The sequence below is a fragment of the Paroedura picta genome, chromosome 9, assembly GCF_049243985.1.
Source record: "Paroedura picta isolate Pp20150507F chromosome 9, Ppicta_v3.0, whole genome shotgun sequence".
NCBI lineage: Eukaryota > Metazoa > Chordata > Lepidosauria > Squamata > Gekkonidae > Paroedura > Paroedura picta.
The window spans coordinates 5781094-5808440 of NC_135377.1; the positions used below are offsets into that span (position 1 = coordinate 5781094).

At 44.4% G+C, this 27347-nt stretch overlaps 1 protein-coding gene across 1 annotated transcript in view; it reads left to right on the forward strand.

Annotated features, from left to right (window-relative positions):
• COL22A1 (collagen type XXII alpha 1 chain) overlaps window positions 1-27347 on the forward strand; it is a 142652-nt gene that overhangs the window by 97477 nt on the left and 17828 nt on the right. Inside the window, exons 26-50 of the mRNA XM_077351434.1 lie at window positions 221-265; window positions 1101-1154; window positions 2321-2374; window positions 3216-3260; window positions 3415-3477; window positions 4134-4187; window positions 5036-5077; window positions 6201-6233; window positions 9037-9090; window positions 9460-9513; window positions 10548-10601; window positions 12111-12164; window positions 13217-13270; window positions 13964-14068; window positions 14925-14969; window positions 15408-15485; window positions 16124-16159; window positions 17158-17211; window positions 19606-19650; window positions 20384-20431; window positions 21242-21355; window positions 22943-22996; window positions 23906-23959; window positions 25454-25507; window positions 27212-27265. Of these exons, the coding sequence (XP_077207549.1) occupies window positions 221-265; window positions 1101-1154; window positions 2321-2374; window positions 3216-3260; window positions 3415-3477; window positions 4134-4187; window positions 5036-5077; window positions 6201-6233; window positions 9037-9090; window positions 9460-9513; window positions 10548-10601; window positions 12111-12164; window positions 13217-13270; window positions 13964-14068; window positions 14925-14969; window positions 15408-15485; window positions 16124-16159; window positions 17158-17211; window positions 19606-19650; window positions 20384-20431; window positions 21242-21355; window positions 22943-22996; window positions 23906-23959; window positions 25454-25507; window positions 27212-27265 (1401 nt within the window). The remainder of the gene's footprint in view (window positions 1-220; window positions 266-1100; window positions 1155-2320; window positions 2375-3215; window positions 3261-3414; window positions 3478-4133; window positions 4188-5035; window positions 5078-6200; window positions 6234-9036; window positions 9091-9459; window positions 9514-10547; window positions 10602-12110; window positions 12165-13216; window positions 13271-13963; window positions 14069-14924; window positions 14970-15407; window positions 15486-16123; window positions 16160-17157; window positions 17212-19605; window positions 19651-20383; window positions 20432-21241; window positions 21356-22942; window positions 22997-23905; window positions 23960-25453; window positions 25508-27211; window positions 27266-27347) is intronic.

The window sequence follows — 27347 nt, forward strand, 5'->3', positions numbered from 1 at the left end:
GAGGCAAGCTGAGGCTGCATAAGCCTGCCAGTTCTGTTTAATAATGAGAGAAGTGGATCAATCTGCAAGAACTTTGCCATATCCGTCTGAACCTCAAGATTGCCTACTGAGTTCAAGAATTAATTTATTTCATTTTCTCTATTGACAATCTCTGTGTTGTGTTCACTCTGTTTTGCTGCACGAGGAAAGGTCTCATTTTTCTGTTTGCTTTTTGGTCTAGGGCTTACCTGGAGAAATAGGCAGAAACGGCCAGCCCGGGCCACCAGTAAGTGCACCAGGGAATGTTTTCGTTTCTGCAAGATGCATTGAGTACTGCGGCATGTTTGATTTTCTGAATAAATTAGACTTTAATAATTGGAATGAGGAAAAATAAGCATTTCGAGTGAATGACTTGCATGCCATTTGTCTAATGATGGCTACACAGATAAGGGCATCTACCTGCTATGCAGCTGAGGCGTGAGTGCAAATAATGGAAAAAACTGACAGAGTCATTATCTGTCAGAGTTAAATATAGTGAACACCACTAGCAACCTGAGCTCTTGCCTATGAATCCGTAATACAGAAGCCATTGAAAAATTTCACATTACCATTTTAAACCTGATGTTATTAATTTCTGGGCTAATTTTGAGTGAAGCCATATAGGTTTTATACTGCAAGGGCTATAGTTATTTCGAACAGTGCTGCACACATTTCCTCTGAGTTTTTTTCTACATTTTAAATTGAGCGCTATAGCATTATAACTTTGCCGATTGGTCCATAGAATTACTTATGTTTTTGGCTAGTAGCTTTTATGGCTCGTCCCTTGATCTTGCTTTTAGTTTTATATTTTAACAGTTTGTTAGTTTTATTATATTATGTCTCATTTTGCTTTCCTAAAATAGTCAATGGTATTTAATGCTTCTCTTAAATACTGACTTTTATGGTTTTAAAAGTTCTAAAGTTTTACTGCCAAAGCATTTCTAATCTTTTTCTTATGTATTACCTTCCCTTTTGATTGCCATTGTTTATTAGTGCATCTGAAATCTTGGTCTAAATGACAGTAAATAAAGATTGATACTTTGAGTGCTATAGCACTAATAGCTTGTTTTTCTTTTCTTTAGGGTATACCTGGCAAACCTGGCCTGGATGGTTTGCCTGGGCTTCCTGGCTCGAAAGTAAGTATTGTATCATTTTTGAAAATGAATTTAGTTTATTAAATTGTCAACCATAAAAGCTCCCATGAACAAAGATGGAGGAAACATTGTGGCTGTGATTGCCCAAACAGAATGCTGAATATAACTTTAAGAACATAAAATGATCCCTGCAGGATCAGACTAGTTGTCCATCTAATCCAGCACCCTGTCTCATACAGTTGCCAACCAGTTAATTTGAAGGGCCAACAACAGCAAACAGAGCCCAAGGACTCCCCTGATAAGAACGTCAGAAGAACCACACTGGATCAGACCAGTGGTCCATCTACTCCAGCATCTACTCACACAGTGGCCAATCAATTCATCTGGAGATCCAACAACAGGGCAGAGGCCAAGGCCTTCCTCAATAAGAAGATCAGAAGAGCCCTGCTGGATAAGACCAGTAGTCCATCTAGTGCAGCATCCTCTGTCACACAGTGGCCAACCTGTTCTTCTGGACAGTCAACAACAGGGCACAGTGGCTGAGGCCTTCCCTTGATGTCTCCTCCTGGCTCAGGGAATCAGAGGTTTAGTGGAAGGTTAGGGCTTGTGGCCATTGTTAGACTGATCCTCCATTAATTTCACTTATCTTATTTTCAAGCTGTTTATTCCTGTGGCCATCACTACATCCTTGGGAAGCAAATTCCACATCCTAACCTTCATACGATTCTAGTGTTTTGTAAAGTTCAGTTTTCTAGCTATCTTGATACTGAAAGGGATGGAATCTGAGAGCATTTCATGCAAAATATCAGAAATAGAGGAAGATCCCAATATGACTTCCAGTGGTCCATGATCCTGCATTGAGCAGGGGGCCCGACTAGATGGCTTGTATGGCCCCTTCCAACTCTATGGTTCTATGATACTGTGATACCCCCTTTGCAACCTAAAAAAATGCCTCTAAAACCAAATACAATAATCTTTTTTGAAATGAATAAACAATATATAAGAAAGAAAATTATGATAAAATGAATGTCCACCAATATGTCCTCCCTAAAACCCTGTTTTGTCTCTGGTGAAGTTTATTGGCTCAAAATAATATAAAAATGTATGATATGATTTGTGTTTCTGTTAAACATGTTTTCTGGTATGGCTGGCAATTGCTGTAGTAAAATTTGATTTGATTTGTTAAACATGGCTTATATTCCCTGCAGGGAGAAAGAGGAGAGAGGGGAGCAGACGGTTTCCCTGGAAAAATGGGCCCCCAGGTAAAAAAAACCTGAATTTCACTTCACTATAGGTCTTCTCAGCCAGCTTGGTGTTGTGGTTAAGAGTGTTGGCCTCTAATCTGGAGAACCGGGTTTGATTCCCCACTCTTCCACATGTGACCAGCTGGGTGACCTTGGATCTGTCCCAGTTCTCTCAGAACTCTCGCAGATCCATCTGATTCTGATTTTGTGAAGGATCAAGGGGGTTACAGGTTACAGTGGATGAGCAATAAGGTTGTGAATGTCCTGCATAGTGCAGGGGGTTGGCCTAGATGACTCAGGAGGTCCCTTCCAACTCTATGATTTTGTAATTCTATCTCCCTCACCTGGTATCAGTTGTGGGGAGAGGAAGGGTAGGCGATTATAAGCTGCTTTCAGACTCCTTCAGGTAGCAAAAGGTGGGGTCCAAAAAGCAGCTCCTCCTCTTCCTCCTCTTCTTCTTAGCATTTGGTTTTGAAATTAGTCTCCTTGGGAAAAAGTGACCAGAAACTGTGACTGCAAACTTTACTGTACTGCTCCATTTTAAGTGAGATATAAGTATGGGGAAAAAATTACCTGAAAGTAAGCTCCATTCAGCTCAATTGGATTTAATTCCAAGTAAATATGCATGAGATTGGATGGAGGGAAAATACGGCAGGAAGGGGAGAAAGGGGGAATTCAGTTCTATCTGAAAATTTCTTCTAGGTGAAATCCTGGATTGTCTTGACTTCAAGGAGAACTTGGGGAAGGTCACCTATCTCCTCCAGTAAATCTTTCCATTTGGGTCCAATCAAGATTAGACGTCCGCACTCCTAACCACTACACCAAACTGTACACTACTTCTTGTGCTTTGTATTCCCAGGGTGAAGCAGGAGAGCCTGGTCTTGCTGGTAGAATCGGTGAGAGGGTGAGTCTGTATGAACAGTCAGAACAGTCTGTATGAAATTAATAATTTCCCCCCATTTGGACCACTGGTATTGGTTGAATGCTAAAACTTAAAGGCTTGTTTTATTTTAAAAATCAGTCTAATGTGTTCTGAACCAGTTCTACTCTGTGTTTAGGGTGAAGCAGGACTTCCGGGTCCAATTGGTTTACCAGGACTGAGAGGAGAAAAGGGAGATCAGGTGAGTAATTTGGGAGGGGTTTGGCCTCTGCCTTGAAGGAAAGGAGTTTGATGTCACTTCCAGGACGGGAAAAAAAAAAAAAAAAAACCAGAGGTGCCCTCAGTCCTTTCTAGGAATTGCTGAAAACAATTTGGTTTTACTATAGAGTTCCTGGTGATTCCTAGAGAGGTTGGATATATTTCTGGTTATGATATACTTCTGGATTTCCCTGGAAGTGCTGTCACACCATTGCTGACAACCACCATCTTATATCTCTGAACCATGGGTCTCTGACTGGTTGTGAGACCAGGCATGACAAACGCTACCACTGGCCTATGTAACGCAGTGTTGTCAACACTGATTGGCCAAGTTATTCCAGAGTCTCATGGAATTTTCTCAAGCTTCATTACCATATGGTCAGTCTATTTCCCCTTATCCCAGAGTTTCAGCAGAGAAGGGGCATTCGTAATACCCAATATTTGAAATGAAGATGTAGGGGATTAAACTTGCAATCTTTGGCAAGCAAAGCAAGAACCAGAGTTGCTGAATGAAGCTCTATCTCCTAATGGTTGACCAGCTGGCCAAGACATTGAAAAACAAACTAACAAACAAGATAGAAGCAACAGCGGTGCCAGAATTTCATAACCATGATGTGTGTTTGTGCTATGCCTTAACAGGGTGAAAAGGGAAGAGCTGGGATCGTTGGCTTCAAAGGTGAAAGAGGTGAAAAGGTGAGCATGGTAACAAATGAAAGTATCCCAGGTTCTCCCTGACACAAGATAGTAGACATAGCCAGGCCCATGCACCTTTTGATTCATGATCTATCAAACACCCTGGCTAAAAATAAAGGATTTCATCCTGAACTGGAAGAAAGGCGCCTACAGAGATGCCTTGCATGCATACCTTTCAATCCACACCCCTCTTCCCTCATGTAGTAATACTCCAGGATAAAGAATCCCAGTGCATTGATTTGGATGGCCCAAAGTGTTCATTCGTTGGTTCGTTCATTGGTTCGTTCATTGGTTCGTTCATTGGTTCGTTCATTGGTTCGTTCATTGGTTCGTTCGTTCGTTCCTTCCTTCCTTCCTTCCTTCCTTCCTTCATTCATTCATTCATTCATTCATTCATTCATTCATTCCAGGCTTTCCCAACCAGAGTTACATGAAACCCTGGGATTTCTTGACAGTCTTGGAAGTGTTTCCCAAATGGATGGGAGATCATTTATTTTAATCTATTTTTAAAATTTGTTAAATGTTTCTCCAGTGATATGACAGTATATGGTCATGTTGACCTGCCCCCACCTTCCAAAATGGCCAATGATGGGCCTGGAGGGGGTGGGAAGGGGAGGGGCCCATGGTGAGCATGTCCACAGCTGTGCTTCCCAACCATATTCTACATGATCATGCCCCTTCTGGGGTTTCTTGAAGCATGAAGTATAACAATTCCGGTGTTTTCCTCTCATCCCATGAGCATCTTATGCAGTGAGCAAGTCAAGGTCAACCATGTCAACCATGTCCTGCAAGTAGGGACATTTTGCACTATTTGCTCCGAACCTTAATTCTTGTGTGCTTTTTTTTAGGGTGATGTTGGCCCTGCTGGTCCTCCAGGCCCACCGGGAACAGTAAGTAGCATTGTGTTGAGGGTGCCATAGTAGCAATGAAAGGGACTGGAAAAGGCACAAGAGGAATGAATCTGGAGGGGTTCCAATACTAGCAAAATAGCCAGGACCCCCTTTCGGTTCTCCATCTCAGTAGGTCAGAGGAGCACACCCCTAGCGGCATGTTCCTCCCCCGTGTGCATTCAAGCAAAGGTACTCCTTGTGCAATGTGTGTACAACCAGGCATACCCAGGGTGCAAGTTCCAACTCTACTTTGGCTCCTCCCCCAGAACCCACCTGTGCTACCAAGACAGTTGTTCAAAAAGGGCCATGGCATGTTTTCTACACTGTGATTTCAGAAAGAGTCACATTCCCATGAAGCTCTCTTTGGTCCATTACACACATGCTGGATAATGCACTTTCAATGCACTTTAGATGTAGATTTTCCTGTTCTGCATAAGACTGTTTATGCACTGGGAACTTCACTGCCCCAGCTCCTGTGCAGGAGCACAAATCAGGGGCGGATGACGTGGACCAGGCCGAATGCTCCCCCATGTGGGTGCAGGAAGAGGTGGGACAACCTGCCAAGACTAAAACTCCAGCCTGCAGCCCAGCATGAAACCTCCAGTGCAAAAACGTTCTAGGAAAATCCAACTGCGAAAACATATTGAAAGTGCATTAAGCATGTGCATAATGGGCCTTTGACTGAATCAGACCTTGGATTCAGGTTCGTCTGCAGCCTATGCAAACCACTGATATTAACACTCAAGAGGTTTCCATCTCCTGTTTTAAATTCACACGGCTACTGTATGCCGACTCCCAGTTGCTCTGGCAATTCTGGGTGGGTGAAGGTTCAGAAGATGTACCTCCCCAAGACATTGTTTCAATTTAAAGTAAGCAGGCAGGACAACAGGCAGCCTTTGTGGGGAAGGGAAATCCACGGTAGGCATCTTTGTAAGGGTAGTTTGGGCAATTTTCCAAGTGTGACTGGATTGTCCTTGGTTTTCAACCTCCCTTATTCTGCGCGATGCTGTTGAATAATAGAATCAGATTTTTAAAAGGACAATTCATGAATTAAGACCAATTTCTTGCCATCATAAAATCACTGAATGGTGTGACTCTTTTTTTCTCTTTATTTTCTTTCCAGACATCTGTGTTTACACCTCATCCCAGCGTTCCTGTAAGTTGATTTTTTAAAAATAACACATTATTTTGTTTACTTTTTTGCAGCTACGAATATTTTGCAGATTTTGCAGCTACGAATACTTCATCATTATTGCTGAACTTTAGAATATAGACACGTTAGAGTGGACCCCGCTCAAATTCTGTTGCTCCCTTGAGCAAATTTGATTAACCCCAGGGTTTCCCGGAACCTACCTGGAAATTCCTGACTTACAAACTTACAACCTTTCTGGATTTTTTATTTATGTTTGCGTTTTTATGTCTGGGATTTTAATGGGGTTTTAGGGGATTTTATCCAGATGTATGTAACCCGCCATGAGCCGACAGGGAGTGGTGGGCTATAAATCAAATAAATAAATAAGTAAATAAGTAAATATAACAACAACAACAGTAGTAGTAATAGTAGTAGTAGTATTAATATTAGTATTAGTATAATATTAATATTAATATTAATGTTGATGTTGATGTTAATATTGACATTGACATTGATATTGGTAGTAGTAGTAGTAGTATTAGTAGTAGTAATAATAATAATAATAATAATAATAAAAAGACAGGTGGGAAACTATGTTTCGGGGCAACCACCTTCTTCAGTGGTCAGGCATCCAATTCCCAAACTTGATCTAGCAATCAGGGCAACATACAGTTTAGAATGTTATGCTCAAGGATTAGCGTTGACATTTCCCTCTCTTTACCCCTTCCTTTTTAGCAATTTCTGCTGTGCCCTTTCCATTATTTGAGAATATGCAATATATGTCTGGAGCCTACATATTTTACAAATTTATGTATGCTAATGTATGCGTGATCACTGAAGAAGGCAGTTGCGCTGAAACACATGCGATGTAGGACATTTGTTCTATATTTGTGATTTTTAGATTTGATTTTGTAGGGACACTGTCATTGAAGCCTTATAGTGTTTTTAACTTTCATTGCAAATAAATACATGTATTTATTCTGTTGAGATTTGGGAATGTTCAGCCTGGAGAAGAGCAATGGAATAGGCTGCCTAAGGAGGTGGGGAGCTCCCCCTCACTGGCAGTCTTCAAGTGGCTGGACAAATCCTTCTCCTGGGTGCTTGAGGCTGATCCTGCACTGAGCAGGGGGTGGGACTAGAAGGCCTGTGTGGCCCCTTCCAATTCTAGGATTCTAGGAGTCTATCTAAAGCTCTTCTCATTGCCTTGCCATCTTTCTCTGGACCACTAGATGGCGGTGGAGATTCTCCACACACGATTAAGGCGCACTTTATTCTGATTCAGTGAAGCTGCCTCCTCCTGAATCAGAACCGTCCATCTCTCTGACCTAGTCCTGTCGGCTGGGACTGGCAGGAGCTCTTTCCAAGCCCCGTTATCTGCCGGCTAGCAGACCGCAGAACAGGAACGGAGGCTTGCCTGCAAACAAAAACGCTTTCTATGAAATGCCTCCCTGGGGACGAACCCTTCCAAGCCAGAGTGGCTTGCAGGCTCTTGCTCTCGGTGGAATTGGCTGTCTCGGGAGACTCGTTTGCATCTATCGCACCCGCATGAGGCTGGGTTGCAATCGTCTCTGTCGGCTGTGAAATGAAATTGTGATTTGTGACCACCTGCGTTTGCCTCCGGAGCTGTGGCTGGCACGGAGCTGTCCGACGGTGCGTTTGCTTGCTTTTTGGTCAAGGATTTTCACCCACTTTCGTGATTAGCGCAGAAACAGAGGCGAGGTCGTTGCTCCTGTGGAATGCACAATATTATGAGTGTTGCTGCTTTCAGTTTGACAAGCCAAATCAGGGAATTCAGGCCAAGTTTGCTGTCCGTCCCAGACCTACCAGATCTTCTTCTATTTCCTAGAGCGGCTGCCCTCCAACAGGGCCTTGATGCAGTGCAAAAAGACTGCGCCCCATTGTAGGCCCCCCTGCTTAGCTTCTGAGATATGCTGAGCTTGGGTTGGCCTGTATCTTCCAGATCAGGGCAATAATTAAGTGTCGTAAAATCGCTGCCAATTTATGGTGATGCCTTATGGGATTTTCACGACAAGAGAGAAACAGAATCTATCCAGTGGCTTAATAAAGCTTGAAAAGATAAAGAGTCTCTGTGAGCTCACAGCCTTGACTCTCCATGATACAGGAGTGTTTGCCTAATTATACTCAAATATTAACAAGGACAGACTCACTGCCACTGACGAAAGATTGAAAACGGAAAACAAATCTAGAGACCGTTCTGGCAGAGTCGAAGCCTGAATAAATAACGTAAGAGACTCTTTATCTTTTCAAGCTTTATTAAGCCACTGGATAGATTCTGTTTCTCTCTTGTCACTAATTTGGAATCGTCCATTTTTTTCGTGCAGCAGTTTATGGGATTTTCATGGCAAGAGACGGACAGAAGTAGCTTATCCTACCTGACTCTACTTAGCCATCCTGGACTTCCTTGAAGTTCTCCCATTCAAATATTAACTGTAGCCAACCCTTCTTAGCTTCGAAGATGGAATGGGCTAGCCTGCACCTTCCAGGTTAGGGAGATAATTAAGTGTTGCTGAGTCCCTGACAACTTATGGGAATGCCTTTTGTGGTTTTCAAGGGAAGAGATGGTCAGAGGTGGTTGGCCATGGCCTTCCTCCGAATAGCAACCCGGGGCTTCCTTGGTGGTCTCCCATCCCAATACGGATGAGACCTGGCCTTTCTTAGCTTGCTTTGTAAAGCTCAGGTCGATTGTTTCTCCCAAAAGATTTCTCTCTCACCACTGTGAGGAGGACCCTGGAAGTGAAAGTCAACGGTGTGTCCATCAACCCGTTAGTCACCATCAAAGGTGTTTGTTTTCTCTTTCTACTTTCAGGGAGAACGAGGGCCACAAGGTGAAAAGGGGGACCGTGGAGAAAGAGGTGAACCCGTAAGCATTTCATCTTCTTTTATTTTCATGCTAGGAGGTCTGGGGAGAGAGGCAGAAGGGATATTATTTGAGGGGGGTGGCCTTTCCTTCTTTGCATGAGGATACTCTAATCATGAGTTTGGGATTTACAAACAAAGAAGAAGACAAAACAGAGGTGCCCACGTCATGGTTCAAAGAGGGGAATGGCCCTTTTTTTTCATAGGGCAAACACAAGCAAATCTTAATATTGTCACAGCATCTGAAGGTTTTGCTAGTCTTTAAGGTGATCCTGGACTCTTGCTCATTTCTACTGCTGCCAACAAACCAACATGGCCACCATCTTGATCTAGCATTATGTATAGCTTTTCTTCCATCCTCTCCTTTCAACAGGGACCACATGGCACCCCGGGTAAACCAGGGCCACCTGGACTTGCAGGGCAGCAGGTAAGTGAACAAGAACGACCTTGATTAATGAATTGCAGGTGGGCTGACCCACCCCCTTCCTGCATGCTCATGTGCGGAATGACATCATTGGACACAGCAGAGGCTTCTAAATGCAGCAAATGTGGAATCTTAAAATGGGCAACAGGGGATGCAAGACCCTGCTCAGCTCCAGATTGTTGCTGTGCTGGGCTTCTTGTGTCATTTAGCAGCCACTCATATTCACAACTCAGAGGGAACAATGGTCTGTGCACAAATAGAGGGGGGCATCATGCAGAAACATAAGAGAATGCCACCAGCCAGGTGTGGAAGCAACCTGTGCAGGGTACTTGATGGCTCCCATATCCCTGTAACTTATTAGTGCCTGAGCAGCCAAGAGCTGCAGATTTGATTCCACGGAACATTTATTTCACATTTCTGCTCTCCAAGGACAATGATAAAGGTAGCTAATACGCTAAAACAGGGGTAGTCAAACTGCGGCCCTCCAGATGTCCATGGACTACAATTCCCAGAAGCCCCTGCCAGCATTCGCTGGCAGGGGCTTCTGGGAATTGTGGTCCATGGATATCTGGAGGGCCGCAGTTTGACTACCCCTGCACTAAAATATCTATATTAAAATGTCATATGGGTGTATTGCCATTCCTTTTTTTAAACAAGACCATTTAACCCAACTGAAAGGATAGTTTTTTCAATTCCAAGAGGCGGCAACTTGTAGAGATGGTCCACAACCAGATGTTAACTCATGCAAACAATCAAGCCCAGTGTAATGAACTCTGATTTCTTTCCAAATGTCCCCAGTCACACAGTCATAGCTTCTTGGAATGGGTCAGGACTCCAAGGAAAAATGGATGGATGGATGGATGGATGGATGGATGGATGAATGAATGAATGAATGAATGAATGAATGAAGAGAGAGAGAGAGAGAGAAGAGGATGGATGGATGGATGGATGGATGGATGGATGGATAGTTTCTGAAGCTGCAGCTGCCAGTGATGTGGCTCAGTTTCACATCCCACTGAATTCTTTTCCTTCCTCAGGGAATGAAAGGACAAGACGGAGCAGTAGGAAGACCAGGAGCCCCTGGAGAGTCTGTAAGTAAATGTTTCACTCTAAAGAGCTGTTTTTTTTCCATGAGACATATCTGCTTGACAAACAAGGGATCTCAAATGTCCCCTCCTCCCTTTCAGCCGCCAATAGATTAAACATTCATCTGGCCCCAAAAGAGACAGTCCAGAAATCTATGTGAGAGATTGATACATCAAGCAGCAAATGAGTCTTCTGCCAAAACCTGTCAGTGGGACAAATGGGGAGGGTCTGTGACTCAGTGGCAGAGCAACTGCTTGGCATGCAGAAGATCCCAGGTTCGATCCTCAACATCCCCACTTCAGGGGTTTAGGTGGTAGTTGATGTGAAACACCCTGGAGAGCAGACAAGACAGACATTTTTGAACCAAGTGTTTGATTCCATTTAGGGTGGCTTTGTCTTCATGTGTTCAGATTCATGGGTGAGTTCTTGCACAGCTCTTGTTCCTTTCAATTGAGTTTGTGCAAGAGTAGATCCTTCTGGACTCAGCTTACAGGTCTTGGGGGTAAGGATCTATGTACATGGCACAATTGCATGCCAAGCTGAGCCCACAATTCTGAACCTGCCTTGTATTGGTTCACCTGGTTTCTTTTTGTTCACTGTAATGGGCAGCAGCTTTCCCAAGGCTCATATAGATCTTTCTCTGCATTTGACTGATGGACTTTCTCCTGGGCCCAGACCCAGGAGAAACACTTTCTAGGGGATTTGCTAATGAACTCCACTCAGACTCAGAAAAATCACTTCCTAGTTTAAGTCCATCCTCGGAAACCACATTGGTCAGACCGCACGGAGTGCTGTATGACGGTGGTCCCCAACCACCGGGCAGCGGCCCGGTGCCGGGCCGTGAAGGCCCTGGCACTGGGCCACGGCTCCCTGCCTCCACAGGGCTGTGCTGGGTCGCGCATGCACATTTGCGCCATGTGTGGCCGCAAATGCGCATGCGTGGCGCTCCTGCGCATGTGTGGGAATGCATCACATGCACGTTTGCGGTCGCACATGGCGGAAACACACATGCGCGACCCCAGGGCACGCATGCGCACATGCGCGGAAGTGCCGCACATGCATGGCATGCACGGCCAGGCGATCGCTGCTGGTCCGCAGCCTAGAAAAGTTTGTGGACCACTGCTGTATGAAATTGTGGAGGCCTCACTTCCAAAAGAATATGGGTAGAATTGAGAGGGTGCAGAGGAGAAAGCTCTGCAATGTCTCCCTCATCAACAATTCATATTCAGATACAAAATTGAAAACTCACAGAATTTCTGTTTAGTGTCATTTGGATAGTTTCTTCCAAAGCGTTGGCAGTGTTTGTTTATAGTTATTTATGTTTGCATTTAAATATGCAAAGGAGGTACAGATTAGTGACTGCTTAGTAGTTTGATTAAGAATAGCTTTATCCGCAGTGAACAGTTGAATCTCAGGCGATGATCCTTTTCATATTGTTCTTGAGAAGGGACCATAATGTTAGGCCTCCTTTATCTTTTTACAGTGCAAACCCACTTTTTTTTCCTTCTTCGCAGGGTGCTCCTGGGCCGGCAGGTCCCCCGGGCCCACGGGGCTTGCCAGGAAATGTGGTACGTATCTACTGGTTTATAGATTTGTAGTTGTCTGAGCAAAGGGTAGTTCGGAAAGGGACAACAACACATAGACGGCTGGCTGTGTGATAGGTGGTGGCTGCTGATCTCACATTTAATTTAATTTCTTTATTTACGATCATTGACCAGCATCAGAACGCAGGTAATACCATAGTAACATTATTACATTAACAATCAAGGCAAACTGCATCCTTACCCATTTGGACTACTGTGGGTTATTTGGTGCTCTGATAGGTGGAGGTAATTGGGTTCCGGAGAAGGGAGGCCAGCAACTTCATGATGACAAGGGACCAAGCCCTATGAAGATAGGTTGAGGGACTTGGGAATGTTCAGCCTGGAGAAAAGGAGGTTGAGAGGGGACATGATAGCCCTCTTTAAGTATTTGAAAGGTTGTCACTTGGAGGAGGGCAGGATGCTGTTTCTGTTGGCTGCAGAGGAGAGGACACACAGTAATGGGTTTAAACTACAAGTACAACGATATAGGCTAGATGTCAGGAAAAAAAATTTCACAGTCAGAGTAGTTCAGCAGTGGACTAGGCTGCCTAAGGAGGTGGTGAGCTCCCCCTCACTGGCAGTCTTCAAGCAAAGGTTGGAGACACACTTTTCTTGGAGGCTTTAGGATGTTTAGGGCTGATCCTGCGTTGAGCAGGGGGTTGGACTAGATGGCCTGTATGGCCCCTTCCAACTCTATGATTCTATGATTCTATGATTCTATGACATTTCCTTCCCTCATCCATAGGCCTGGAGGAACAGCTCTATCTTACAGGCCTTCCGGACCTGTTTAAGGTCCCAGAGGGCTCTGATCTCTCTTGGCAGAGTATTACTCATTTCAGTTTTATAGCTTAGAGAGTTCATACTTCTATGGCAAATATATTCTAAAAGTAATTTGCTAGACCATGTCTACATATTGCTAGGCTGGGGCCAGGGCTGAAAATGCCCTGGCCCTGGTCAAAGCTAGTTTTATTTATTTGGGACCCTGAGCAGATTTTGATTGTTTGATCTTAATTATCTCTTGCTTTGTTTCATTACAGGGTATACCTGGAGATCCTGGCCGACCAGGAGATGGCGGACAGAAAGGAGACAAGGTACAAAAGAATTTCCATTATTATCGATAACGTATCGGCCATGTGTTGTTCTCACAATTAACAGATGATGGATTAAAGATGGTGAAAGTGGGGTGTATTGCTTCAGACTTCCAGTTGTGGCTCAGATGATGAAATTGTTTTCTGTAAAGGAAACTAGCTATTCAGAGAACTTCCCAGTGTGTAAGAAAAAGATTCTGACCTAATCTTCTTTCCATGTATCATTTACTGTTTCATCTACTGTTTGAGAAAACTGGGACAATGTGCTTTGCTTATGTATAAAGAGCTTTGGGTGTTTGTAATTCATATTGTATTATTAATAATTATTAATAAATTAATAAATGCTAATATTTTAAAAAACTATGTCATATTTCAGAAACTCTATGGGACATCCTCATTAGGCCTATAGACCTTTCTCTTTTTGTTAAAGTTTTTCAGTCCATGGACAAGGATATGCTAGAAAAGATCTAAATCCACAAAAGAAATCTGTGGATCAAGCAAACTAATATTTAAAGTCACATCCATACAAAAAGAATGGTACTTCCCCAATGGTTTCCAGAATGGTACCCCTAAGCCTTCCAAAATAATGTGAATGGGTGAACAGTGCGTTGCTCTGAAATGCAGAAATGGCTCCTGATGAATTCATTCCTAAATTCTCCTGATAAATGTAAGTTGTTGTCCTGTTGTCTTCTGCAGGGTGATCCTGGGAAGGATGGAAAACCAGGAACACCTGGCCGGGCAGGTGATACAGGACCTGTTGGAGAACCGGGGTTGCCTGGCAAGATTCGAGATGGAGAAAGAGTGCGTCCCACCTTCTAACATAATACAATTCCAAAATTGGGGAGTGGAGGGGAAGGAATGATCTTATGGCTGTTAACATGGTTAATTAAAAAAAAATAAAGCCATGTTTCTGACTCCACCTCTCAGGAGTGATGGGTCACAATGGTTTTGCCAACTTGATCTGGCAAACCCAGCCACCTTCATCCACCACCAGGGGAGACCTTGCAACCCTACTTTGGGGTCAGCCTAATCTAACTCTTCTGAGATGTCATGTGGATAAAATGGAGTGGTGGAGACTAGGGTTGTGTCCTTTGCATGGTTCGGCCACCTTGGTGATCACCAAAGCCTCAAGTAGCGCATAGGATGCCAGCACTGTGGTGCAGAAAGGAGAGACAGTGGTGGTGTACCCACTGGCAGCCACCACTACCCCTCCTCAATGCATTGCGGTGCTGGCTGCCTCGGGCTTCGGTGATCTCCAAGGCAGCTGAACCGCGCCGAAGCGCAGAACTCTAGTGGAGACTTCATCTTGGAAGAAGTGTGGAATAAAAATGAGAAGGGAGACAGAGAAAAGGGAATGTATTCTGAGTAGCAGAGGGTCAGCATGGGTAAATTATGGGTTTTTAATTGTATTTTTAATATTTTATTATGTAAACCACCGCGAGACCTGCTGGGGAGCGGCAGTATATAAATCTAAAAATGAATGAATGAATGAATGAATGAATGAATGAATGAATGAATGAATGAATGAATGAATGAATGAATAAGCATAGCTCATCGGGGAACGCAGATTGGTTTTTGTTCTCCTTATTTGGGTCAACGTTTCAAAATTGCTGGAACCAGCTAGGAAGATGAGGCCAATGATGCTCTCTGTTTCTAGGGCGAAAGAGGATCACCTGGATTACCTGGACCCACTGGCCACAAAGTAAGTATTTCCCTTCTCATGCTTCCAAAACAAGAGCAACCTCACCTATCTCTTCCAAATTAGCCTGATTTAGTCTATTTGTGGAAGTTGTCTTTTCCAGTTGGGATCTGAGACCTTTTAACGTTGTTTTGATGAAGAGCAAAAGATCCCCCTGCAAAAATATCCTTTTCATTTCAGAAATAATATTCCCGAAAGTGAGTGGCTTTTGTGAGACGTCAAGATTTCCACATGACTGAAGAAAGACGGAGTCCCAATCCATAACTTTTCCAGTTTTTCTTTGGAAATATCCATTCCTCCATGAATCAGCAAGAGAGAAGTCTTTTAAAAGACCTCTTTTAAAAGACTTCTCTATTGCTGATGAATACCACTAACCTCCATTTTTCAATAACCACACTTCTGAACAAATAATGTTTGCTAAGCTCTCTTTTCCTTTCTTAGGGAGACCGGGGGGCTCCTGGTGTTCCTGGCCAGCCAGGAGACAGAGGCACTCCAGGAATCGGACTCGTTGGACCACCAGTAAGTACCAAACTCTCACCCCGTCCTTCTCTGAGACCACCTAAACATCCTTAACTGGTCCCCATAATGGTGGTTGTTTGAGAGCTCGCTTGTGTTTTCTCTTGAAGGTGTCATGTGTTTCCATGGCCTGTGGGTAACCTTGGATGGAAAGGAAGAGATATAGTAGCACATGAACACTTACGGATCGGCCTTATGCTCAATCAGATCCTTGGTCCATGGAGGCACAGGTCAAGAGGGTAGCTGTCCAGGCATTTTTCCATCTTCACCAGGCTCGGCTGCTAGAGCCCTACCTGTCCTCTGAACACCTGGTCATGGTGATCCAGGCAACAGTCACCTCCAGAATAGATTTATGTAACTCTCTCTGTGTGGGTCTGTCCTTGTCCCTGATCCAGAAAATTGCAGCTGGTCCAAAATGCAGCTGCATGGCAGCCTTTTAAATACTTGAAGATGGTTATCAGATCCCCTTTCAGTCATTTCCTCTCCATACTAAACAGACCAAGCTGCCCCATCCTTTCCTCCTATGTCTTGGTCTCCAAACATACCCTACAGTACAGCTGTATTCACAGTACTGAATGGAGTACAACCAATATATGGAAATTTCACTCAAAACTTTTTTTTAAAATGCTGTTTCTTTTCAGGGCCCTGTGGGATCTCCAGGAGAGAAAGGGCCATTGGTACAGTATGTCTTTCTACCTATAAACTGCTTTTTTTTGGGGGGGGATGTTGAAAGGAAAGAAACTTGCATGCTTGCGGCTGCTCTCTTTGTCTGAAATTATGACGAGGCTAATGGAGACTAAAGTTATGCATTTCATTGTTAGTGGGGTGGCAGGAGTCAATGTTGTGGCATTGGACACTGAACGCACATGAATCTGCCTTCTACTGAATCAGACTCTCGATCCATCAATATCAGTATTGTCTACTCAGACTAGCAGCTACTCTCCAGGGTCACAAAAGGGTCTCAGACAGAGGTCTTTCGCATCCCCTACTGCTTAGTTCCTTTTTAGTAGAGATGTCGGGGATTGATCCGGAGGGGGCTCTTCCAGTGAGCTACAGCCCCTCCTTCTAGACCCAATGTTCATCTGAACTCTGTGGGGGTAAAAAGATTCAGCACAAATTCATCCTCGTCCCTTGGAGAGCTCAGAGGAGGTCCCACCATACAAGGACCTGCACTGTGCGATTCTCCTTCTCCAGGATATTCGAAGCTCCTAGGAGCTCCACTCTTTGCCCCTTTCGTTGATGGAGGTCATGAACAATATCTAAAGGGATTATTGGAGATTTCCCCCTTTCAGCTGTTCATAACTTCCTGTCCCCTCCGGATCCAGGTGCCCTCTGATTAATGGGCAGAGTCATATTTTTCTGCATAACTGGAGAACCCCTGGAGTTTGTAGAGACCACTGTCTTCTCTGACAAGGACAGCTCAGCTTCCTCATCCGTATTTGGGGTGGGGGCATGTTTGGGTATGTTTTTGATATAAGTATTTCTACCACCACCCCATCCCTCCCCCCAAAAAACCCAGTTCATAAGCATCAGAATCTTGTTACTATCTGATCAGGCTTCATCATATGATAGTGATTCTTGACATTTAGATCTATGAATCCCTCCCCAGATATCTGGAGAAATGAGCATGGCTGATGTATTAACCAGGATTCTTTATTTATCCTCTTCTGACCAGGGTCTCCGAGGACCACCGGGTATACAAGGCCCTCCCGGGCAATCTGGTCTGGATGTAAGTAAAGAGAATGGATATTCAACAACCTCTCAAAAAGAAGAGTGGGTCAGCAATGATGCTATGCACAGCAGACCCCTCCCCTATCCCTCCCCACCCAGCTCTGTCCACGATACCAGCTTTCACACATTTAAGAGATCTTTCGCCTTTGGAAACAGAGAAAGAAAAGCAGTTTGGGGGAGTGACTTGCAGCGGAGATGTTGCGGGCATGAAAAGGAAATTGTCAGATTATTACATTAGGCGAGACATTAGTTTGAAATGTAGCTGCCACTGAAAGATCAGTGCAGACACTGATACAAGCCCATACAAGCCCATGCTTTGTGATCTCATAAAGGGCACCTTTGTTGTCTCAGGTTTTTAAAAAAAAATATAAGGTCCAATAGAAGGCACTGTTTCACTCCGACCTGAATGGCTCTAGCTAGTCTGCTCTTGCTAGATACTAGAAGCTAAGCAGGGTCATCTCTGGTTAGTACTTAAATGGGAGACCCTTGCAGAAGTTGAGGATTGCTACCCAGAGGCAGGCCATGGCAAACCACCTCTGTTTGCCCCTTCCCTTGGAAACCCTATGGGACGGCATGGTGGCCTTTCTCCTGCCTCCTGCAAGAGACTATTTTAATAGAATGCACAAGGAGACTCAATACGATTGGGGAAACCATTTTGGGAAGTGGATAGGGACCGACTTTCAGCAGACAAGGGAGAAGTGTGGAATCCTTTTTAGACTGGCACTGGATATTTCCCCCACCCAAGCTGATTTTCCTTTCTACCCCCTTGAGGTTCACTACTCATGTTATATCCATGGGTTCATGGAAGAGTGCCAGAACACTGGGTGTAGTAACAGCTCTTTTATTGTAATAAGCAACAACAAGGCTGGGAATTCCCCCTGGAAAACCCCAACCATTATACATACAGAAGAAACAAGATTTACTGCCAGCACACACGCTTGGTAGATCGAGGTTCAACCTGATTGGATTCAGCAGGCAGGATCCTTGCTGCGCATTGGTCAGTTACACGTCTGCTTGGATCCTGCCTCGGACCTCAAGCTTGGCCCTCGATAGAGCCTCAAGCACAACGATACATACCTGGAACATTTGGAAACGTAGAGATGTTGGAGCGGATAAAATAAAACAGTAAGGGCCCCTAGGGCGGGCCCTGTCCGGGATGAGGAAGGGTGCCGATTGGACCCTTCCCCCGGACTGACAATATATATATATATTGCTCAAAGCCCTGCCCCTCCTCCCGGCTTTTCTTTTTAATTTTGTTTTTAATCAGCAGCCTATTATCAGAGTGTTTCTGCATGACGCATAGTCAACTGGAGAAAATAAAGCAACCCCCCTCCCATCTTTCTCACTCCCTCTCCACATATCCCCTGATTCCGCTGCCCCATTCATTTCAGCTGTGTGGGCGCTGCTCCTTTTTGTTCCCCCTCAAGAAAGAATGTCAAGGGAAAGTTTCTCATCCGCAGGCCCATTTCTCCAGCATTCTCTTTCTGGCACTTGTCATTATTCCCCGGTGAGAATCATTATCTTTGCTTTTCACCCCGCCTTCCTGCTGAAAAGTTAACGGGAAGGGGCAGGAGTCCGTGGGGAATGTACAAAAGGAGGGGGGAAAGAATCAGGGCTGTCTCTTTTTCTCTCCCCCTGCCTGGCTCCCTATACCAGCTGGGCTAGTGAACCAGCCGCTGAAAAACACAGAGCGGCAGGGGGTAGACAGAAGAGGAGGTGAATCTGTCAAGCAGGCTCCGAGCTTTGAAATGCTGCATTTTGAAATAAGTCAGCAAATCCAGGCAAGAACACTTCACAGCCTTAAGGTCGCCCTGCCCAAGACCGTGGATGGCTGTAAAGGTCAGAAGAACTACACAATAAAAGGCCAAGGCCGATGGTGCAAGATTAGGTAAAATTATATTTTGTTGATAGGGATGCCAGTCCCTATTGGGGACCTGGGAATCCCCTGGAATGATGGTTCATCTCCAGAATCAAGTGATCAGTTCCCCCTGGAGAAAATGGCTGCTTGGGAGGGTGGACTCCATAGCATTTTACTCCAATGAGGTCCCTTCCTGCCCCAGATCCTGCCCACTCCTGGCTCCACCCCCAAAGTCTCCAGGTGTTTTCTACCCCAGAGTTAGCAACCCTATCTTGAACCGTCTCTAATGCACATAACTCTGGGTCAAGTGACACGATAGGGATATAATGACCTCCAAGACAGTGTTCCCTTTAAGCTGTGCAGGTGAGAGGCCGGTCATTGACAAAGGAAGCCCTGCAAGATCTTGCACTGTCCACTGCAAGTTCAGAGCAATTAAGTTCTCATGATGTGAACTGTTCTGCTAAGTTTGTGGGGTGGGGTGGGGAATAGAGGGAACAGGGCTGCTAGATCTCTTTTATTCTTTTGTGATTGCAGGGTTTGCCAGGAAATCCAGGTGAAAGGGGGCCTCCAGGAAAACCGGTATGTATCTCCATGTCTGTTCTTCTGTCTCTGTATCTATCATAGTGAAGTGGTTGAAAACAGTGGCCTCTAATCTGGAGATCTGGGACTGATTTCCCACCCCTCCACATGCAGCCAGCTGGGTGATCTTGAGGCAGTTACAGTTCTCTCTGAACTCTCTCAGCCTTACCTCCCTCATAAGTTGTGGGGAGAGGAAGTGTAGGTGATTGTAAGCTGGTTCAAGACTCCTTCAGGTAGTAAAAACTGGGGTACTGAAAACATTCTTCTCCTCCTCTGTCCATTACTCCTTTTCTTCCTCCTTTGTCTTTTCCTCCTTTTTCTTCCCCTTCTCCCCCTCCTTCTCCTGCCCCTCCTCCTCCTCATATCTGTTCCTCCCTTTCTTCTCAGCACCTCCTGATGCTCAAAAAGAACCTATACCTGTGGGCAAGCCATCCTTCTTTCTTGCAGACCAATGCCCTAAATGATCAGCAAATCAATCTATGACGCCAAATGACTCTAGGACACCCATTTTTGCATAGCCCTTCTCCTGCTACAGCAGTGGCATGGGATCTCTTTCCCTACCATAAGAGGAGATCTAGCAAAACTTGTCAGATCCATTCATTCCATTCACCTCTGCCTGGTTTGAGGATGATCTCTTTAATGAGCCCGGAGAATGTTTTGCCTTTGACCGGGTACACCCCCAGAAACTGGTCTTCTGAGCAGTATAAAATAGTGGTGTTTTGTTTTACTTCAGGGTTCCTCTCCTCTGCTTTCTCCTGGTGATATCAGCCTCTTGGTTAAGGTAAGGATCCTCTGAGGTGCCTGAAATACAGCGAGTAGTGACAATCTCACTAAGCCATCTAGAAAGATATATTTGCTCCATTGGCAATGGGCAGAATTGTCAGCCAAGTCTGTATTGACACATTGAGAGAGGCTATTGGTTTACCGACAATTTCTTTAGACATCTCTTCCTCTTTCTCCTCAATGGGGACCCAAAGCAACTTCTCAAAATGCAATTTAAATGAACCAGGACCCTAATTAGAATGAACTGAAAGAAACAGAAGGGCAAGTAAATCGGTGCAGCTAGGCCCAGTCCAGCCACAAATCACAGTTCCATAAACCCGGGGGAATCGAATAGGTTTACAGGGGGGAGGATTTAGTTTTCCCTAAGTAAATTGGTAGTAAGCTTCTACCAAAGTCAGTAGTAATGCCAGGTTAGATAGCAGACGTGCCAACCACACTGGGTGACATTTAAGGTCACCCTGGGAACAATTACGGTGAGCAACCGCTAACTAGGTGGGGGAGCCGGAGCTGGCGAAAGAGATAAACTACATTGTGGGGGAAAGGTGATTGAGGCAGTATTGGGAAGAGGGAACGTGTGGAATTTCCCCTTTACCACTAGTTTCTAATTAAGGGAGTTTGGATTCATGAAAACACATTTTCCAGTGTCTGCAGAGTGGGTCTTTCCAATAAATCACAGGGATATTCAGGCTGCGGAACCTGCGTAGTTTCCGGTATTCTACCCGATCTGTAGATAATCTTCCCTGACCAGCAACCAAAGTAAACAGCAACGTCCATTCATTTCTTCTCTTTCTGCTTCTTCTTCTTTTAGGATGTATGCAGTGACTGTCCCCCTGGGCCACCTGGGCTTCCCGGAATGCCAGGATTCAAGGGTGATAAAGGTACCCAGGGCCCACCTGGTGGAGAAGGACCGGTTGGAAAAATGGTAAGGCCAAATCCATCCCTCACTTCCCCTGTTTTCTTCATCCAGGTGGGGAGATGGGTGGCTGAATTCCAGGATAGCACTCTTTATTTACACTGATTATAGAATCATAGAATTGGAGGGGACCTGCAGGGTCATCTAGTCCAACCCCTTGTACACTGCAGGAAATTCACAAGGACCTGCCACCCACAGTAAACCCAGTTCCATGCCCAGATGTTGTCTTTCCCCCTCCCCAAACCCAGAATACCTGGTCATTCTTGCCTGGAGGAAATTCACCTCCCAATCCCAAACTGGCAATTGGCATTTCCCCGGGCATGGAAGAAAGGGCCATAAGAGCCAAGCACTGACACAGTCCCTTCTGCCCACCCACTCACAGCATGCCTATGATGTAGAATCTTCCCCTCTGCCCAGTTCTATGAGGGAGGTTGTCTCTTGGGAAAGTTTGGGGCATAGGTTTCCAAACAATCTACGAAGGGAACATGGGCCATGCACTAAGCAAGCAAAAACTCAAAGACCTGTGTGAAACCGGCTCCCTAGCTAAATAATGTAGAACATATATTTTCCAACAAGAATATATTGATTAACAAGGCATTTAATTACACAGATGAATATGAACCGTCAGTATGGCTCTAACAAGCCAATAAAAAATGTACACAACAGATAATACAGTAATAAACAATCCAGAGAAGGATAACAGAATGTTAACACAATGCCCACAGTTTGCCAGCCAAATGCCATACAAAAGCACCCGAGGGGCGGGGGAGGCCAGGCCCTCTATAACAGCAGCAGAGCTAATCCCTGCTTATGCCTGGCATTTTCACTGACCCAGTCCCCTCCAGTCTCATGTTAAGGGAATGCAGGGTGCCTGATGTGGGGAGAGGAAAAAGAAGGCGATTGAAAGCCACTTTGTCACTCCTCCTGGTAGAGAAAGACATCATGTAAGAACCAGCTCTTCTTCTTCTTCTTCTTCTATTCACGCCCGATGTGCATTTTGCCCCACATCTAGATGCTTCAAGGGGCACACTAATGTTGTAAATCTGTATAAGTCTATACATCAAATAGAAAGACTTCCAGCATTGTTGAAACACACCACTAATAAATCTTGGGGAACATGACCATATTTTCAAAGTTAAAACTGATTTACAGATTTTCACTGCTCTTTGTAATGCATTTGTCGCTGTGTTGACATTCTGTTATCCTTCTCTGGATTGTTTATTACTGTGTGATCTGTTGTGCATATTTTCATTGGCTTGTTAGAGGCAGGCTGGTGGTTCATATTTATCTATGTACTATGTACTAATTAGTACATTTGTCTTTGTACTAGAAACTAATATATTTTCATTGAAAAATACCCTGTATGTTCTACATCAGGGGTAGTCAACCTGTGGTCCTCCAGATGTTCATGGACTACAATTCCCATGCTGGCAGGGGCTCCTGGGAATTGTAGTCCATTAACATCTGGAGGACCACAGGTTGACTACCCCTGGTCTAGAAGGTGCTCTTGGACTCTGGCTCTTCTCTAATGATCCAGGCAGACTAACATGGCTGCCCATCTTGTCCTAACTTTGTCATGTGTACTGTGTCTTTCAGGGGGAACCTGGAACAAGAGGTCATCCTGGGCCACCGGGTGTGGAAGGTCCCAAGGTGAGTTAACCTTCAGTCTGGAGTGACAAAATGTATATTTTAAATAATCTGAAAGAACCCAAAACACAAAGTCATGATCTGGCCTATCCTGGCTGAAGAGCTTCTGATGGCACCAAGGCAAACGTACATGTTTGAAGACAAAACACCTCTGTCCATCCAAGTCCTGCAAAGCCTAACACCTGTAGAGAACTCCCAATTAGTCCAAATATTGGAATTTTTTGCAGGTAATGTGCAACCCGCTCCAATCCCATTTGGGATTAGGATCAGCAAACAGATTTCCTAATTGTTAAATCCTTGGGTTTGGAAGAATATGGACACTGGAAGTGATTTTTCTTTATTAGGACCCCTGCATCGTACTACAAGAGAGCAGAACCGAACCGGAAAGCCCCACCTAAAAACCTCAACTTATATACATGCATGAACAAAGGGGTCCTCCTGCCACTGTGTGCTTTAAGTCAGTTTCGGTTTATACTGATTGGATCCTGCAATCGGGATCTAGCCGCGCACTGGTTTATGCAATTGCAGAGTTTCAATCTAGCCTTGGACCTCCAGCTAAGTCCTTAGCAGGTCTACAGATATAACACTAATTTTCCTTTCCCCCTCTCAGCCAGGAAACAGCATATTCTCTTTATGCTGTCGAATCGTGCATACTACAGATCTTGTGTGCTGTAACAGTTTACGCTTGATTTGTTCGGACTCATTTAATGTGTTTTGATATTTGTTGCTATAATTTCATGGATAGTTATCAAATTGTCTTACTGGTAGCCACCTTGAGAATGAATGGGCTGAGAGTATAGGATACAGACGTCATAACGTAATACGCAAATATGTAGAAGCCATTTCAGGAATGTTTGGCTTTAGAACAAGGTGCATTCATTTTAATAAAGTAATTACTTTCTTTGTCATCAGGGTCCTAAAGGAGACCGTGGGGCAATGGGAGAGGCCGGTCTCAAGGGCGAGCAGGTAACAGAAGGCCTTCTTGAAACCATAAACTGCAACCATCTTCCTTCCTTGTTCTTGCCTGAAATACTGCTGTTCAATGAATCAAATACAGCATAGGCTGGTTTATGGATTTTAGGTCCTTAGGCAAGATGCTAACCATTGGCCTAAAATCCAGTTGGGCCTCCCCTTTTCCTTTCCTTTCTTCTCCTTCCCCTTCAAATTTCCATAGTATGCTCTTCCTTCCTTCTAAGGGGACCCACCAATGAATGACTTACCTGACAATGGTGAGAGATGTGTAGGGGGGTAGGTGGGTAAATTTTTAATATTGATATGGGTTCAGGATGGTTGAATTGATGGTGATTTATTTTATTTAATGTTGTTTTATGCTGTAAACCACCACAAGGCTGGAGCAGTATACAAACTTAATACACACATAAATAAGGAAATTAAACCATGCCGGGCAACAGGAAGAATTGGCTGTACAAGAGAAAACTGACCAGTTCTAAGACATCTAATTTGCATTTGGTACTAAGTATTCTGGGCAGGGTTACCAGGCATGGGTGGCATCTTGTGTGCCATGATGTCAGTTCAGAGAAAACTCAGAAGTAATGTTAGGTCACTAATGACATTGCTTCTGGGTTTCCCCACAAAAGAGGGCACCTCCTTTACTGTGACATCACTTCCAGGGAAAACCCAGAAGTGATATCAAGTCCCTCTAGGAACTGGCAGAAACTCTATGATAAAATGATCATTTCTTGTGACATCACTTTTGTCTTTTCTCTGGAGTTGATGCCATGTCATATTGATGCTAGCAGCAGTAGGATGGCTGCCGTGGTAGGATGCCAGGTAACTGTACTTCCAGAAGGAAAATTTAGGAGGTGAAATAAACTGCTTTCAAAGCAATTTATATGGATGATTATTCAATAAAAATGTATTTTCCCCTACTGAGGATCATCAGATACAGTTTATGCCACCATGTCACCTGACAGAATATTGATTCCAATTGTAGATTTGGTAAATGCTTTTTTCTCCCTCCTAGTGATTTGCTTTTATAGTCCTTCAGTTCTATCAAATAGTGAACTAGGAAGGGAGGATTGATCTCTAATTGCCTTTTTAAAAACAATTGCAGGGGGCCAGTCAGGAAGTGACTGAGAAGTGAAAAGCTAGCCAAGCAGCCCTTCCAAGCTAGTGCTTCAGGGGCCACTGCTTCACCTGTTTCAACACTAGAATGGCAGCGTAGGTGGAGAGAGAATTGGTTAACTGACAACAACACCCAATGGAGAGTCCCCGAATCTGTTCCTTGACACATTTTTTAGTCCCAGAAATTTATGTAAGTAGGAAGGACTAGTTGCAACTGATACTGTCACACTTTGGAAAACTATGCAGGAAATTGCAGGGTCAGGATTATCTATCTTCAGCTCTCCGGTTTGCTGCCTAACTTGAAAAGGCTTTTTAAGAAGATCCATGGGTCATTGTGAAGTGAAATGTAAAAGTAAAGGCTTTTGTTCTCTTCAGGGCCATCCTGGTATTCCTGGCTTCTTGGGCTCCCCTGGAAACCCAGGCCCACCGGTAAGTTGCTTTTGAATATCTTTCTCCCTTGCATTAAAACGTGATCTGTCTTTATCTGTCTTGCATCTGTCTTTATAATGTTGCATGATGTCAACTCTGAAACCTCTGGGAGCGGATACAACTGAGATGCAGGTGCCTAAAGAGGCAGTTGCATGTGTGCATGAGTGAAAGAAAGAATACAGGTTGTCGATGTGTGCGTGGATGACAGAGAAACAGAGAGACCAAGATAATTGCATAAAAGAGGAAAACCATGGTACATAACAACATATGAGAAGCCATGTTGGATTAGGCCACTGGCCCATCCAGGGCTTATGACTAATAGCTACTCAGGGACTTAAGAGCATAAGAGAAGACCCATTGGATCAGGCCAATGACCCATCCAGTTCAACACTCTGCATCACACAGTGACCAAAAACCAGGTGTCATGAGGACATCTACTAGTGGTGCCAGAATTCTAGAAGCCCTCCCATTCATTGATTGCTGCTCTTAAGAACATAAGAGAAGCCATGTTAGATCAGGCCAATGACCCATCCAAGCCAACACTCTGTATCACACTGTGGCCAAAAACCAGGTGCCATTAGGAGGTCTACTAGTGGTACTAGAATTCCAGAAGCCCTCCCACTGTTCCTCCCCCAAACATTGAGGACACAGAGTACCACTGTCCCAGATAGAGGGTCCATCTATACCTTGTGGGTAGTACCCACTGATGGACCTCTGCTCCATATGTTTATCACCTCTTGAAGCTGTCTATGCTTGTAGCTGCTACCACTTCCTGCAATACAGAATTCCAAGTGTTAATTTATCCAGTGACCAGCGGGAATCTTCCCCTTCTATGGTGACCCTTTCCGCCCATCTCGTTGCTACTTCTCAGCATCCAGCATAGAGATCTTCCGTTTGCAGCAGTTACATAAAATCTGCATAATTTCAATAGTTATTAAATTCCAATCACTTGTTCAGTGTTGGCATTTCTAATTTAGATTTTATTCATTCGGGGCAATGAGAGGTGACCGAATCAAAGGGAATGCAAATGTACTTTATTAACAGATGAGGAACAAAACAGAGAAGAACAAATAAACTACACGTGAGCTCTGTTAAACCAGACACTGGATTTATTGACAGTAGCCCACAAGGACAGCTAATGGAGTCTTCCATTTTTGTTTTGTTTTAATTTTGTTCTAGCGAGGGCAGAGAACCTTCAGGTAGGGCCAAATTCTTTACATCTTGGACTGGCTACTTGCTGCACATTGTGACAGTTTGGAGAACTCTGCCCTGGCTGCCCGTTTGCTTCCCAGGAACGTTCAAAGTGGTGGTCCTTACCTTTAAAGCCCAGATCCCACTTACCTGTAGCACTCCGTCTTCCAGTATCAACCTGTACAGCAACTCCATACCTCTGACAAACACCAATGAGCTCTTTCCTCCTGAAGGACTTTTAGCTTGGACTTGCAAATCTAGAGAATGTTGCTGTTTCCTATTTTTATAGATTTGCCTCCCTGAAATCATTGGGAAGGCATCCACATTCTTGAGACTCCACAATTTGTGCAAGATGGAGTGATTCAGGAGTAATATAGAATCATACAGTCAAAGCTCCCATTGTATCTGACACCTGGAGTACTGTGTGCAATTATTGAGGCCTCCCTTTGTAATGTATGTAATTTCACGGTGAATAAAGAATGCTGCTCATTCACTTCTCCTCTTTTGATTCAGGGCTCCGAGGGCCCCCCTGGACCTTTAGGACCTCCAGGGAATCCTGGAGACATAGTAAGTCACTCTTCTGTTCGTAGTTGGTCATGAAGTGCCATCTTACGGTGACCTGGTAGGGTTTTCAAGACAAGAGAGGTCC